Source organism: Corvus moneduloides, chromosome 13 (genome assembly GCF_009650955.1).
Source record: "Corvus moneduloides isolate bCorMon1 chromosome 13, bCorMon1.pri, whole genome shotgun sequence".
NCBI classification, from domain to species: Eukaryota; Metazoa; Chordata; class Aves; order Passeriformes; family Corvidae; genus Corvus; species Corvus moneduloides.
The window spans coordinates 19,328,213-19,344,312 of NC_045488.1; the positions used below are offsets into that span (position 1 = coordinate 19,328,213).

Consider the following 16,100-nt stretch of genomic DNA (forward strand, 5'->3'; position numbering starts at 1 on the left):
GTAGGCCTTGATTTCCAACCTTTAATCACCAGAGCTGTGTCAAGGAGCACTGAGTGTGCCTCATTCTTCGGCGAGTTTGAGCAGCTCCTTCTCCACGTCCTCCACGAAGGCTGGGAAGTGCTGGTCCATGAGGCAGAGGCGGATGAAGGGCCCCAGCTCCCGGGCGCTCCACGCCGGGTGCTGCAGTGCCGGGGGCAGCTCCGGCTGCTGCCGCAGCACCAGCTGCGAATGGAGGGTTGGGAAGGAAGGTGGCCTGACCTCGGCCACAACACCACAGCCATGCCCCAGCTCTCCTTGGTGCTGGAGAAACATGGAGCTGCCTGCCTTTGATGCTCTTGGAGAAGGCCAGTGGTCAGCTGTGCTTTCTGTACGCGAGCTTTTCTCCGATGCCCAGATCTGATTGCAGTGTAGCTTTTACACAGTGTCACATTCCCCTGACATTGTTTCAGCTGGGAATTTACCCTGGCAATGCCAATTTCCTGGGTACCGTGGCTTCCTGGTGGGTAGGCGTTCTGTAATCAGTGTACACTCTTTATAAGGTGTACGTACTGCCACATGGATTTTGTAGGGATAACCAAGTGTGCACTTCCAAGCTTTTTGTTTAGCCAAATGTCTCTTAGAAGTAAAGGATGGGGCTTTTATGTTAAAACATCCTTTTCGTCCCCGTTTAACTCCCTCTCCCAGCTTTTTCCCATGGTGGTGGGAGAACTCTGGGCATCGTGGCACTGGGGTCGGAATGAGGTGACCTTTAAGGTCCCTTCCAATCCAAACCAGTTTGGGATTCTGTGCTCAGCCAGTGACTGTGAAAGAAGGGTGAGAAAGACAGAAAGCACAAAACCAGAAAAGAGCAGGATTTTCTGCTCATCTGCTGCTGCACCGGCCCAAATTCCCAGCAAATGAGCAACAGCTGACTTCAGGTATTTACCCAGAACTGCTCAGTGAAGCTGTCCATGGAATATGGGGATCCTCTGCTGTGGGTCAGGGCTGAGAAGGGTCCAGGGAAACACCAGAGCCCCTTGCAGGGCCTAAAGGGGCTCCCAGAGAGCTGGGGAGGGACTGGGAACAAGGGATGGAGGGACAGGACAAGGGGGAATGGCTTCAAACTGTCAGAGGGCAGGGACAGGTGAGATACTCTTTGGTTCCCTGATTGATATTTTCAGGGTTCAGCTCTGAACTGCACAGGTCCTTTCTGGAGAATCAAACCAGGGCCAGAGCCATTCACTTGGATGTTGCCTCTGGCTATTTCTTTGCTCTCGGTGTGTCATTTGTTCCTGTTCAAATGGGGTGATTACACCACCTAACACCTTGTTTTGCTGCCTATTCCCTGGCTCCGGACCATTACACAGATCCAGTGTTTTGCTGGCGTGGGTGATGGCATCCTGATGTTCAGGGAAGGCATTTCCCAGATGCTTATGGAATCTGAGATGGCTCGTTCTCAGACTCAGTTACGGGATCTAAACAGGACATGTTTATTTTTTACCTGTGCTAGCTGTGCTACAGATCTTCTTTCTCCAAGGCTTGTGCAGGAATCTAGGAGAGGCTCATCTGGCTAGAAAATACCAAATGCAAATAAGGGCTTGTTACCAAGCAGAGTGTGGGTATGTGCAGGGAGGGAAGCAGTTCCATTTTTAGCGCTGACGGGAAGGGAATGTGCTCAGCTACCTTCTGCAGTAAAAAGGCATCTTTTTATGGAACCTGCATGCACATCTGCTCCAGTCTTCAAAAAGGAAAGACATGACAGTTTAGCTACAGGCCCGTTAGTTCATGGCTAAACTGCAGTTATAAACTATTTCCTAGGAGTAACTTCAAAGGATGCTGTGTATGGGTGCTCACAGGAGCACACTGCTTCCTTCCCATGGATCTAAACAGCCAGGAGAGCAGAGATTTAGGAATAATCACCCTGGAAAACGCTGTCTGCCTTTGCCTTTTCCAGTTACCTCAGGAGTTTATCCTGGAGAGGGGAAGCATTCTGTTCCTCCTGAGATTGCTTTTAGATGTGCCAGGTTAGGCTCAAACTGTAAAGAGGCAGTTGTAGCAGTTACTAGCACTGCAAACCAGGAGCAGGTAAACACAGAAGGGAGCCAGGATCCCGGGTTACTTTGTGGCTCTGATTGGTTTTTACCCTGTATAACTCATTTCCCAACTCCTGTTTCATGCAGTCTCACAGCTGTGAGAAACTTGGCCCGTCCAGCTCTGCCAGTCAGAGCTGACTGGTGCTGGGTGTGTGTGGTCAGTCACTTACTGCGTGCTCAGTGTCCATGCGCTGGGTGTCCTGGCTGAGGCCATGGCACAGCTGCTGGCTCTGGTCCTCAGCCCCTTGCACCAGGACGTACTCGCTGAGTTTCTGGACACAGCTGCAGCAGTGCTCCTGCATCTCCTCCCTGGAGCTCCCCCCGAACTGCACACGGAACATGCGGCACTCGTTCTGCTCAGAAGCACAGGGAAATCAATTAACTCAGAATCCCCTCAAACGACTCCGATTTAATTAAATCCCTCTTTGTTGAAGTTGGGAAGAAGGCAGTAGATTAGATTCTTGGATCACTGCACCAATTTAAAAACAAGGAAACAAGTTTTCCCTACTGTATTTTCATTTTTCCCAGCAGCTTAACCAGAAGATTGTGACTGCCAATTTGAAAATCAGATAAAAATATGCAAGGAAAGGGTAAGTGATGCGGGGCCACCTGTCACTAATTCAAGGTTTAGCCAAGTGGACAAGCCTTGCCAGGACTCAGTTTCCACATGTGGCAGGAAAATGAAGTTTTATTGTTGCTGCAGGAAGTATCCTGTAAGGGTGTGCCAGCTCTGCACAGTTACTTGTGACAAAAAATGACACTACAGTAAGCAGAAGTTAACTCTGGGGCCAAACTAGAAGTTCAGGGAAGGGCACGCTCCAGTTAGGAGTCGTGTTCCTGATGCATCAAACTCAAGCCCACCTGGTCTGCCTGTGTGTAGCTAAACCAACACACTGATTAGGAGTGCAGGAAATTCAAATGCATTACTTTAAAGAGTGAAATAGTACTAAAAATTATTTAAAAAACCCAGATAGCTCTGACCCCCCAGAGTAGGTTTTTGGGCTGTACCATAATAGATGTTTTTAGTAAGTGCCCCAGTTTCAGCAAACTGCCCTGAAATGGGGATGGGAGAGTCTGCGGTGTCTGATAAGCTTGGCCTGAGCACCTTGAGCTGACGTAAGGCGGGTGCATATTCAGCGTTTAGAGAGTGAATTAATGGGACTTTCTGTTTGATCTTGAAATTTCAAATTTAAAACACTTAAAGTACTAGGAAACCAGCAACTTCTCCTTGGCCCAGCCTGGCTTATTTAGGTCTTCCTGAGGTTCCAATGTCAAACCCATTCTCAGTGCCCATTTCTAATTCCACGCTGCTGGAACGCCAGTGCGGGGACACCTCTCACTTTACAGCTCCTGTCTCAGAAATGAGCCAGCTCTTCCTGACAGCCCCTGTGTTTACATGCCTGCTGCTTGAAGATGTTTGAATCACATAAAAAGACTTTTAGGGCAGGGTAACCACAAAAACTTGTCTCAGTGCCTTTTAAAGGGAAAAATGTCAAACTAATGTGGAGTGTAGCACTCAATTGCCCAGTTAGATTTACCCTCATTAATTAAGGAACTGGGGCAGCCTCACAGACCCGGGCACTGAGCTGTGGGATGCCAGATAGGTGAGTTCTGATTTCAGTGACAAAAAGGGAACTTAGGTGGAGTTTCTTTAGGACACTTTCAAAGAGCAGTTGCTTGCTTAGATCCCCAAATGAATTTTGAGGCTGAGCTGTTTGGACTCCCTCAGGCTTCTCACAAGGACTGTTAAATACTTTAGTTTGCCATTTATAAACAACAGTGGATTTCGAAAATTAAACATTGTTCCTCTGTGGAAAGAGAGCTGTGATATGTCAAGGTTTGTAGCATAAACTGAGGACTGGGCAGTCACACCCGAACTATTAAAGAACCCTGAGGTCACAGAATCATTAAATTTACACTTCTTCCATGCTGAGCTCAAGGAGAACAGTATGAAGGGGAATGATTTACTGCAAAAATATTAAAAACATTCCCCTTGCTCCTGTTCGTAGTTTTGAAACTCATTCTGCTGGCTAAGAGTCCACAGTGCCCTACTGAAGGCATGGTTGAAGTGATGAGTAAGCTCCACTGTAAATGCAGTATTAATGACTTCCAAAAAACAAGTCCAAGATAAAGCAGAAATTGATCATGAAGATGAGCACAGAAGCTACGGCCGCTGTTGGGATATAAAGCAGAGCAGCTGTGTGGTAGAAGCACCGCAGTGCCACTAAATCCAGCTGAAGCTGTGTGAGTTTACAGTAAGTAAACATTGAGATGCACCATATTCATTTCCGACTCTGTTAATATTCCTCCTTTCCTGAACTGCCCCTCAGAGCTTTGCTCGAGCCTCGCAGTGAGCGGGAGGTTGGTTTTGTCTGGCTGGTGAGGAGCAGCAGAATCCCTTAATGCTGCACTGGGGGCTGGCTCTGGTAACTGGGAATAACCTGCTGGTTCATCAGAACTAATTCCTGCCCCAGCTCTCTTCAGGTTTTCCAGGTTTTCTAACAAGCTGATAGAAAGCAGAGTGCAGAGGTGTTTTGGTTTCAGGCATAACTCATGAATTTAAAACACTAAGGCACTTACAGAGTATCAGAGTTCATCTAAGAACAAAATACCTGAGATTTTTATATAAACTGGCAACAAGAATGTGCTGTTTGATTATTTAAAGGCAAACCAACCACTTTTCATCAGGAGAGCTGAGTGGGAGACCGGCAACCCATGTCCATGTTGCTTCCTTGACCACTGAGTACCTTAACCTTAGCCTGCTGCTGCTGTGCCAGGAGCCACAAAATGGCTCAATAATTGCTTGGTTAGAGAGTTTGTTTGCTGAAGTGCACTCTGACTCAGAGGCAGCTTGGAAGAGATTTGCTTCATCTTTTTAATTGTTAGCCATGGCATAGAGATTGTGAAATAAAACCAGTCTGGCTGTTCTAGCAGCTAATCTCAGAGAGCAGTCTGAGAAGTCAGTATCAGCAGTTAAAAAAGATATCAGCATTATTCAATCCATTCTTGCTTTACATCTAGAGTAAAAAAAAAAATCCAATTTACATAAATAATTTACAACTAAATGGTTAAATTTAGCCAAAATTAAGAGATCATCTCCATATTTGTGTTACATATTAGGAATGCTCCAAGCAGCTCAGCCCACCTTGGCCTGTGCCCGGAGCAGCAGGCACTCCGCTCTCCTCACTATCTTCAGCCACTTGTGGGAATCAATCAGGGAAAAGCCTTCCTGAAATAAAGCAGGACACAAACCAGTGGCACAGCAAGCAGCAACACCCCGGAGCACATGTTTAAGTTCTGTGATGTAATCAAAGGCCTAATGAAGATCAGTCACTGCAGCTGTGCCATTTCTGTAGCTGTCAAGCAGCTGCCACTGTGGAAGTTTTAGCACTCTAGGGGTGAAAGCCGTAGCTCCAGTAACAACGCTGTGTCAAGGTATGTTCTAATTTCCATAGCTCTCTACATTTGTATTTGTGCATGCTGTGCAAGTCCCTGAAATGCAGAATAAAGCAGCTGCAGTTGGAGCTCTGAGTGCTGAAGTTGCCCGGGAGGGCAGCAGAGGGCAGGCGAATCCGGGGAATGGCACAGCCGCGCTTTATCCAAGGCCCGGGGAGGCCTTGGCTCCAGGTGGCACTCAGGCAACCGAGCAGCAGCTTCGGTAATTGGATAAAGCTGTTTTTATACTCCAGTTGCATCCCTGTCAGTCTCTTCAAACTCGACAGACTGCTCAGCCTCCTGTAAAAACACCCCACGAAGGTGAAAACATCACAAAACAACTCCAGGGCAACGGACTGTGTCTCCCAAGGCACTCTGAGCCATTACTTAGCAAAGTCCAGGGGAAAAACACAAACAATTAATGAATTTTAGGGCAGGGAGGAAATCAGGAACCTGTTTTATCCAAACTCACAATACTTTCAGTGACCAAGGGCTTTAGCCCAGGCTGCTTTCCAGGGGTCCTAAGGGTCAAACCCCACAAGTCCTGTCCATCCTGGAGGGCCAGCAGTGTTTGCCACAGTCATCATCCATCTTAGGTGGGTCCAGGCTGGAAAACCATCTGCCATTCTATTTTGGAACAGGGATCACCTCAGTGACTCCACTCCTTTACTGTGCTGGCACTGCCTTTACAGTCTCATGCAGCAACTGCATGCAGATTTTTAACTGCACTTTTACAGAGGAATCTCTCAAAAGCTGTGAAGAGTTGGACCAAAGGCAGACCGGATCGCAGACATCTGCTATGACAGACTCCAGAATGCCAGCCAGCAGGGAAGTACCATTCCCTAAAGATCTGGAGTAAGAGGGAGAAAAGAATTTCCCTGTGCACTGTAAAAGCAGGTGCTGACAGCAGGAAAGAGGGGTCAGTCCCTTGCAGTGTCTGTCTGCACCGAACACACTCCAAGCGCCCTAAGGCAGGACTTGCTAAGCAGGGAAAGGCCTAAAGGTCAAAACAACAGGGAGATCTCGCCTGGTGAGCGATGGGGAGAGGTGGAGCCAAGCCCCAAAATGCTGTCAGTGAAGCAATTCTAAACCATTCCCTCACTAGGCCGCTTTAACTTGTGGCTTGCGCTTGTTCTGTTCATTTCAAGTAGTTTCTGTTTTGGAGACACACCAACTGTTTATTTAAATATAGCTGTTCCCATATTCAGTCTGGTCTTACAGTGTTTTTACTTTCACTGGAGATGAAGGTTGAACAAATGTTGTCTCCTTAAAATAATAGCTGTTTTGAAAGAAATCATAAAAGGCAGTCACTGTTTAACTTTCCTACCAACTCATTTATTTTATTGATGTTTCCCAGGTTCTTTTATATGTCCTGTTTCTGAGGTAAAACAAGTGGGGAAAAACAGCATTTGGAATTTTTATTCATGTACTCCTGATTATCCAACCCCCAAATTCGATTTAACTGAAATTTAAGTTTAACCACTTCATTTTAAAAATCATTGTCCCCGTATTCACAGAATCACAGCCTGGTTTGGGGTGGATGGGACCTTGGAGGTCACCCCATTCCACCCCCTGCCGTGGGCAGGGACACCTTCCACTATCCCAGAGTGCTCCAAGCCCCGTCCAGCCCGGCCTGGGGCACTCCAGGGCTGGAGCAGGGCACACGAAGTCAGGTGAATGAATTCAGAGCAATAAGAAGGAAGAGGGCAATAAATGTGTCCCCTGAGCCACACTTGAAGCCATGAGGATCTCTGCCAACACCCAGGAGGAGGGCATGGGGCAGAGCCTGGGAAGTGCAAGGCAATATATTGAGATTACAGTCCGTGTGCCTTTCCAGAGGTGATGGATTGACTCTCGACGTGCTCTGGACATGGGCAGTGACACAGAAAAAAGCAGCGCTCCCTCTGGATTGGTGCTGCCACCACGCTGCCAGAGTAGGGAACAGAGCAGGGAACAGAGCAGCTGGTCCCTGTTCCCTTGAGCAGGCAGCATCCAGAGCTGCTTGAGTGAGCCGGGCAGGGGCAAAGCCAGACGGCAGTGTAAGATTAACCACAACATCCCCACAGTGCAGCCTGGAACGGGGCAGGGACACAAGAGCCCAAATGTTCACCATGTGAAGAGAGAAATGGCAGCACTTTCCTGAAAGTTTGGTCATCAATGTTCAGTTAGGCACATACTCCTGTTGTTCTCCACTTGTAACAGAAGTGGAGTAAAGGAAAACTGTTTCCTACATCTGTGACCAAAATCTAAGCTTCTCAGAGGGAGGACTGAGTGGAATTAAGCTGAAGGAGAAAACAAAGCAAGATGTTTCCTAAATGTTGTGGAAGCAGGCAAGATGTGACCGCAGCTGCCATGAGGCAGGAGCCAGAAATGCTGATCCAGCCTCACAGCCATCGAGTCCAGCACTGACTGGGAAATACTTTTGTTCTGACTTCACATTTCAGCATTCAGAAACCTGCTGTGTAATGAGGGCTGGGAGCTGTGGTGGAAGGTATTGTGTGTGATTTATGAATATTTTTTATTGTATCATCTAGAAACCCTGTGGTGCTAAACAACACAGGAATAGATTATCTGTTTTTTTGTTAGACTGCAACCCTATCTGAACTGAAAATTACTCTGTATCTAAGAAATGGTATTTGTGTAGCAGCTCAGCTATGCTGGCTTGCATCAGTTAGTTTGCATTCACTCATGCTCGACCCAGATGTTTTCAAATAAAACTATGTGTAAACAATAGCTTAAGAGGAAAAGCTTTTTTTTTTTGGTCACAAACATGACCTAGTCTACCCTTAAATTACAACCAGTATTAAAAAAGACAAACTAAACCCCAGAATGCTACAGAGAAACACATTCTCCAGTTTGGGCTGCCTCTTCTAACAGGCCCATGAAATGCAAATACACCAGCTTGTTCTCCAAGTTCGCAGTTCGAAGGAAGGTATGCATTGTATCAGGTTATGGATTAAGGACTCAGCTGGCTATCCCACAGCCTGGGAACGTGTATTTGCAAGGAAGGATGAGGTCAGCTTGAGAGGAAAGGAGTTTTACTGTATGAATTAATAGTGCACAGCTGCCAGGGTGCATGGCTGGCTGGCACAAGGGAGAAGCTACAGGCCTTGGACAACATCCGGCTTGCACCACTGTGACACAGGCTGGGCAGCACCACGGGACACAATTCCCTGGAAAACAGAGCAATCTACTTCCCAGGTTTCCAGGGAGGCACCTGAGACAGTTCCTTAGCCCTCTCCCTTCCCAAGGTAAGGTACCACTACGCAAGTGGGGAGCAAACCTCGCTCACGGAGCCTTGGCAGGGCCAACGCAGGGATTTGGGAAAGCCCTTCTGTGGGAAGGGCGGGATGCTGTGCTGCTCTGAGCACCCTGCCAGCTCCTGCAATGCTCACCAAACCTCCAGGGATGGGTTCAGAACCTGCCACTCTTCCCAGGCAGAGAGGGCACTGCCCACCTGTGTCACCCTGTCCAGAGCTCCACGCCCTGGGGCTGCTCACCACACTGGGCACAGAGTAATTATTCACTGCCTAGGTTTAAAGTGTCCCACGTTAAGCTCAAATATCCACATTTTTGACCTGTGATATTGTGGGTATTATTACAATTTATACTGCATAACACCTTGCTTATTCATGGAAGTACCTAATTTGGCACCAGAGCAATGGTAATGTTATTTCCAGGTGTCCCCACAAAACAGAACCAAGATACTGGAGTTGCAAGGACTGTTATTAACCATTCTCTCAGGAGACAGCAAAAATAAAGACGTGTGAGCAGGCAGGCAGAAAAAGCCTGTGAATTATGTTCAAGAATTACAACGGGACATTAAAGAACAGGCAAAACTCAGATGCTGTAAGAAAACAACCAAAATCGGAGAAGGTGTTTACAGGTAAGTGGTGACCAACGGTGATCACTTTAATAAGGATGTTGTTATTAATAGGTTATTATAATAAAAAAACTGCACATGCTTGAAACATGACATAGATTCTAAATCAAATGCTTGCATATATCTGAAAAATAGCAATTTTTAACTCCTTGCCTTCGCCAAAGAGAATGGGAGTTGCCGTTTTACACTTTTTTCCTACAATAAGCAGTTTTCTATTTAAAAAGTAAAGATTCTTCATTAATGACTGTGCAATAAAGTTGTGAAAATTAAACTTCTAACATATTTTCACTCCAGTCTTCATTACTACCTTGTAACACACCTGGAAGTAGAAATTTTTGTATCTATTTCCAATATCTAAGTAAGGCCAGAACCATCAAGGTTTGATTTCTGCCATATGAGCTGTCTTGAAAACCGAGTCAAGATCAGAAGAGCCAACATGAATTAAAAAAAAACACAAAAGCCCCCAAACAAGACAACCTGTAGAGTGAGGGAAGCACAAAGTTGTCCCTGCAAACACATCCAAGCCTAACAATCAAGGCAGGCAGATAGGAGTAAGGAATAAAAGGATGTTAATCTCGGCATTATCCTTTTTTTACCCTCAATCTCTTAGACCCTCCAATCTTGCTCTTAAGCCTGTTTGATCGTGGCAGAGAACACACGAGGGCTGAACTCATTAACCAGAGTGCTGTGTGTGTCCACAGGAAGGGAAGCTGAAGGAGGAGGAAATGCAGGACACACAGAGCCGCCCCTGGGGGGACTCAGCAACCAAAGAATGGCTTTGGCCAAAGTGCCAACACTGGGGCAGGAGCCAGTTTTTAGAGGGGCACAGCCCACTGACAGCAAAGGTAAGCCCCCACCTCAGGACAAACCTCGATACTTCAGAGTGACACCCTGAATTGTTTTGGGGTTTTTTCCTGAACTACAGAACAGTGACACTTGTCCAGGGACACAGAGAGAGGCACTGGATGCTCCCAATAATGTATTCTTTCATTTCCAGTATAAAATACGTACTTCCCGAGATTGACACCACACATTAAACTCTAGGTAAATACACTTCATTAACAGACATCACTAATCTTAGAACAAATATTCTAAGCGTGTGGTTTAGGAGAATTGGGGCAAGAGAAAAGGAAAGAGCAGAAGCCCTTGACATGAACCACAAATGGGAAAGCTGCTGCAGAAGGACACTCAGCTTGTCCAAAACAATCACATCAACAGCACGTTGAAATAGACAGACTGAAATTGAGATTTTTGAACTACGATTGTGGTAATAAATAAGACAACAAAACTTTATTAAAAGAACAACCTTCTGTAGCTTTGCAGTGCTCTACCACAAAGCAGCATTAGCAACCTGCTCACTCCCCAGGTTTCTGTCAGGAGCCCTCATTTATTGCACAGGGACCATCTCTGCCCAAGGCACTGCTGTGAATCTCATCTCCAAAATTTGGTGCCTGAATTTCAGGCACTGCAAAGAGAGCATCAGGAACATGAGAATGCCTGCTGAATGCTTGCCTAATTAATGAGTTAGAATCTACTGTACCCTAAGCACTGGTAGCTTATTAGAAGTCATGAGGGGACCAGGAGGGCACTAAGGACATTTAGTCTACACTTCGAAAGATCAGGTCACAAATCAATTACTCTGGATTCATTTTATCCTATTAAGTAAATCCTCGTCACAATTTCCATTTGTTTCATTTGTAGGATATTATGAATTCTAGCACCAGAAATAATTGCACTGAATAAAACACCAAAATATAATTTCCATGATGTGGTGATACAGAGGGGAAAGGAAGTAAGAGTTGTGGTAAATGGAACATGATGTATCTTGAATATGGCCAGAAATTATCAGAGATGCTGTTGAGATATTCCTGTAAAATTCCACTGACTACGGTATACAAGAATGAGGTTTTTCTACCATCAAATATGCAGTCTGTTAGGCAACACTGCAGCAAAAACAGGTCCTAAAAATACATTATGTAATTCAATTCCAAATGAAGAATTTGGCTTAAAAAGAAATAAAACAAAACAAAACAAATCCAAACACCCTTTAATTTGCATTACACATCAGGGATTTTTATGTTCCATGCTCTGAAGTTCCATTTACCCTCCTCTTCATTCCATTACACAAGGAATAGATGGTATTTTGAAAGGAAAACAGTTGTTTCTGTATTTACTTAAAAAAGCCAGTTGTTAGGATATGTGAAAATTTTATTGCTATTTTATAAATATTGTTCTTAGAAACGGATCATAAAAGAGCCAGTGGACTCTAAGGAAAAGGTTTCTTAACTTTCCTGCTTAAAGAAAATTAAAAGGACTGAGAGAATACGTAAGTACACCCATCATAGAGAATATTTTGATAGCAATCAGAAACTCTTGAATATTGTTCCTACTATGGATATTAATCCAGCCATCAGCAAAACAGAAATTTCCTTTTCTTCACAACTCTTTCAGTTTTGTGCAGAAGTTGTTCATAGGTGAGAAACACACAAAAAAACCTCCTTTTATTATTCATCAATGAAATTTGTACAAAAATACAAGTTCTGCACGTTGAGAAGGAAATGTGTCCCTGTGACACAGATCTTGTGCCTCACCCTGTTCCTGTGCAGAGGTACAAAGCTACAGTAATTGTTATCCAGTTCCCTCAAACCCAGGAGCCTGGAGCACATCAAAAGGGCTGAAAAGCAGGGATTAGGAGACAGATCAAAAGACAAGACATCAACAGTTTAAAGGATGCAGTTCCAACACAGCACAAAACAGTTCTGTGAGTACATCAGAGGGAATTTCAATGCAAGTAAGGCAGCACACAGGTGTGGGAGGACACCTTGGCAACCCAAAGGACACAGCCCAGCAAGAGGAAATGGGAGCACAAGTAAAATCATGCCAACAGTTGCAGCATTCCATCAAAGTTGATCCATTCCCCCTGGAGCAGAAGTTGTGCATTATCCCCTCTGACAGAATGTCCAAGATAATGGACCCCCAGTGAGTGGATTTGGTGTGTGACAGGCTCCAAGCACGGTCTGTACTTAGTTGTGCAAAGCCTGGTTAAATATTGTGACAGGTTTGTGACAGCGCTGACAGCTGGGGACTGGAGGGAGATAGAACCACTGAGATTAACCATTTCTGATGATTTCTGCAGCAAAAACACAGCCTGAGCAGCACTGCAAGTTGGTTTGTTGTTACATGGCATCTCAGGAATGAGTCTGCAAAACGCCCCATCCCCAGAAGTGCTCGAGAACAGGCTGGATGGAGCTCTGAGCACCCTGGGACAGTGGAAGGTGGCCCTGACCGTGCCAGGGGGTGGCACTGGATGAGCTTTAAGGTCCTTTCCCACCCAAACTGTTCTGGGATTCTGTGAAAACGAGCAGATTGGGTATTTGGTGGGGTTTTCAGCCACTCAGGTATGTTTAAGAGGACAAGTGGGAGGGCTGCAGCTGGTCCCAGTTCACACCAGTGCCTCTCCCACCAGTTCAGTCCTGCATGCACAGAAGGCACCTGCACCACCAGCCCAAAGACACCTGCTCAAAGAGGTGCACCCAAAGCAGTCAACAGGCTGTAAAACCAACTTTGTGAAACTTTTCTTTAACAACTTCTCTCTAAATGTTAGTGTGTCAACTTTAAGGTTGGCATAGAAGCATTGCCAAAATAAATGTTTTTAAAAAACCAAAACAACTTTTTTTTTTTTCCCTTTTGAACTCTCAGTACTATATTTTGGTCACATCTATCAAGCATGTCTGTTCCACCTCTCCTGCACTGTGTGATAGCTCCCGCAGTATCTCAGTGTCTCTTAGAAGCTGGAACAGTCCTGACAGATCCCAGAAATTCCTCATCTGGCATTTCACGCAAAGCAGCTGCCTGAAAGCTTCACCAGCCACTAAACACAAGAGCTGCAAGAAAGTGCTTTTCTCAGCCAAGTTTTTAGAAGCTTTTCTGATCCCTCATCCTTTCCGACAGCACGCTTTTATCTGCCCTGTTACTTGCCAGATTCAGCCTTTGCCAGGCGAGTCTTCGGAGGGCTGCAGCTCTGGGTTGTGCCTTTTTTGCACTTCAGTTAGTTATTAAAAGTTGCTGTTAGCTTTTGTACGGTTATTTCAAGGACTCCTAGAGTAACATCAGTTACTGGTAACTAACAGGTACAGCCACTGGGAACAGGAGCATCCTGCACTGAATCAATCATTCCAAGCAGAATTTGGTAAGGCGTGGCAGCAAGTCTCATTTCCATTACATTTTCAATACTTCTTTCCTTTTTCTTATTCAACACAACGGCTAAAATACTTCCCCATGGTCCCTTTTTACCTTGTCCTCACGAAATACGAGCTGAGGGCCATCCACAGTCACAGCTGTCAGCTCATGAATTAACTATTCAACATCCCTGACACACAGGCACCAAAAAATTCAAGGGTATCCATGGTTCTCCCCTATACTTAAACTTCTAGAAGTTTAAGACCCTTTAAGAGGTACAGTAAAAACTAATTTATAAGCTTATACATATTTAGAGCTGCAACACAGCCTCTTATACATTCTACTAAACAAGCTCTGTTATCTTCATACTGCAGTGTTTTGTAATACCTTTCTAACATATTTCTCAGCCAGTTCCTACTCGCTATCACCACTGAGTACTGGTGAACACACCTGATTCCACCTTCCAGCAAGGGCTTCTTTGTCATGAGCATCAAACCCACTCCTTCTAGACAGAGTCTTCCTTTCGGTGCCATTGTGAAATCTTTCGTTTAGTAGCTGGTTATGCTTAAGCAAGTGCAGGAAAACCAGCTGACAAAAGTTTGAATTTTGTCTTCAAGGATGTATGTTGTATGTTAAACCTCATTGTCCAACATGGAATATGGAAGCCTTTTGATAAACCAGATTGCCAAACCAAAACACTAGCAGGTCATTGGCAAGAAATCAGCTGGACCATTTAACAAATTATAGCGTTACCTATTTCTAAACATTTTTCTCTTTTCTTAGAACAATCATGAAAAAACCCCAAATATCTTCCAACATAAGCAACACTTAGCATTACCTCTTAATCTGGATTTTTAGAACTACAGAAGAAATGCTGATCCTCAGCAGGAAATAATGCATCTAGCATTATTCTGAGAAATGTGAAGGGAAAGCAGCACATGAGAATTACCATGAGCAAAATGAAATTGACAGTTCCCACTCAGTGGGAGAGAAGATGAAGCTGAGAAAAGAAACGAAGTTAATACTGATGGTAACAGGAAGGAGAAATGTTCTTTACACATGACAAACTTACCAGCACTGTTCGTCCTTGGGAAATAAAGAAATGGCCAGACACCACAATGGTAAGGACAAGAGGGCCTGATTCTTCATTTGATTCAAACACCTTTAAAAAGACAGACAAAGGAAAATCTGGCCCTGCAAGCACAGAATCTACAATTCCCATGTCTAGTGCCAAATAAAAGGGTGGCTGTTAGAAGCAGGTGTGTAATTCACATCTCACTAATGCAACTTGCCCTCCACTCCCACAGACAGGAGGCACATTAAACGATTTTTTCACTAATTATACCTCCATAAACAGATTTAGCTACTTTAAACAACCCTCTGGATTCTTCTGCCTTGATCTCTAGATTTTAATACCACAGGTCACTGCTGAATGAAGGAATAAAAAAAAAAAAAGGGCCACTAACTGTGCTACCTCTGATGTGTTGTCATTAGTAGTTCATGAAGCAAAATCTCTCCCGATTCCTGCTTTAGCTCTGGACTTGCAAAAACACACCTCAAAGGCCTCATTTATCCGTGTTTGCCTCACATCAGAGCCAGTTACCCCACATCGCCCCGCCACCCTCCCCGCGCCTCCGGCACCTTCCAAGAGGTGTTTTGCCCCTCATCGTCACCGTCCTTCGGGGGGAGGAAGCGACCGTAGCGCTTCAAGGGCCACGTTGTGGCGCTGCCGAGGAGGGAGGTGTCGCCGGCGCTGGCCGGTGCCGAAGCCAGCCCAGAGCCGCTAACGCCGCCGGCTGCCGCCATCCCGCGATGAGGCGGCTGAGGGAGCGCGGTGCTGGAGAGCGCTGAGGGCTCTGAGGGGCTGAGGGCTCTGAGGGGGCCGGGGGGCGGCGGCGGGCAGCGCGCGGGAGTTGGGCGGGAAGCACGAGCCAATAGGAAGACGGAGAGGGCGAGTGGCGGGAATTGTTCGCCAATCAGCGCGAGGCGCGCGGGGGCTCGCGCTGCTCCTTCTTGTGGCGGCCCGGCCGCAGGAGCTGTGGTCGCTTCTTTCCGCTCTGGGGTGCAGCGTGCAGCTCCTGGCTCCCTCCTCCCTTCCTCCTCCTTCCTTTTTATCTTCTTCCTCTCCCGCTTCGAGGGCAGCGTGGCTGCAGCCTCTCCCTTCTCCCAAGCAGCCTCCGGCGTGCCGATGTGGCGGGGCCGCCTCTCGGCGCTGAGGGGAGAGCGGAGCGCGGCCGCCATTTTGTGGCGTGTGAGGGAGCGCGGTCGGGGCTGCGCAACAAGGAGGAGGATGAGGATACGGAGCTCCCGCTGCCTGTCGCTGCCTGTCGCTGCCTGTCGCTGCCTTCTGTGACATGCCCGTGGAACCCGGCCAAGGTGTCAGCACGCATCCTTCCTCAGGTGAAACGCGGCAAGTCCCTGTAAGAATACTGCTCTACGTTCTCAATTGCCTTTCCATTTCTTGGTGGCATTCACTTCCCAGAGTTGAAACAGGGCTTTTTGCGGTACCTGAATTGGGGTCTGTCGAAAAA

The 16,100-nt window shown here is 46.2% G+C and overlaps 1 protein-coding gene across 2 annotated transcripts; it reads right to left on the reverse strand.

The window, feature by feature from the left end:
- Position 1: 1 nt before the first annotated feature.
- On the reverse strand, positions 2–15,451 carry REC114 (REC114 meiotic recombination protein). 2 transcript variants are annotated; one of them, XM_032123305.1, is made up of 6 exons: positions 15,211–15,451; positions 14,642–14,731; positions 5,218–5,301; positions 2,243–2,425; positions 1,481–1,549; positions 2–222 (listed from the first exon to the last, which is right to left on the reverse strand). In XM_032123305.1, exons 1-6 carry the CDS (start codon positions 15,373–15,375, stop codon positions 61–63), a joined length of 753 nt encoding a protein of 250 aa, XP_031979196.1. In that variant the 5' UTR covers positions 15,376–15,451; the 3' UTR covers positions 2–60. The 2 variants fall into 2 exon arrangements, with proteins under 2 accessions (XP_031979196.1, XP_031979197.1); XM_032123306.1 differs by lacking the exon at positions 14,642–14,731.
- Positions 15,452–16,100: the final 649 nt, after the last annotated feature.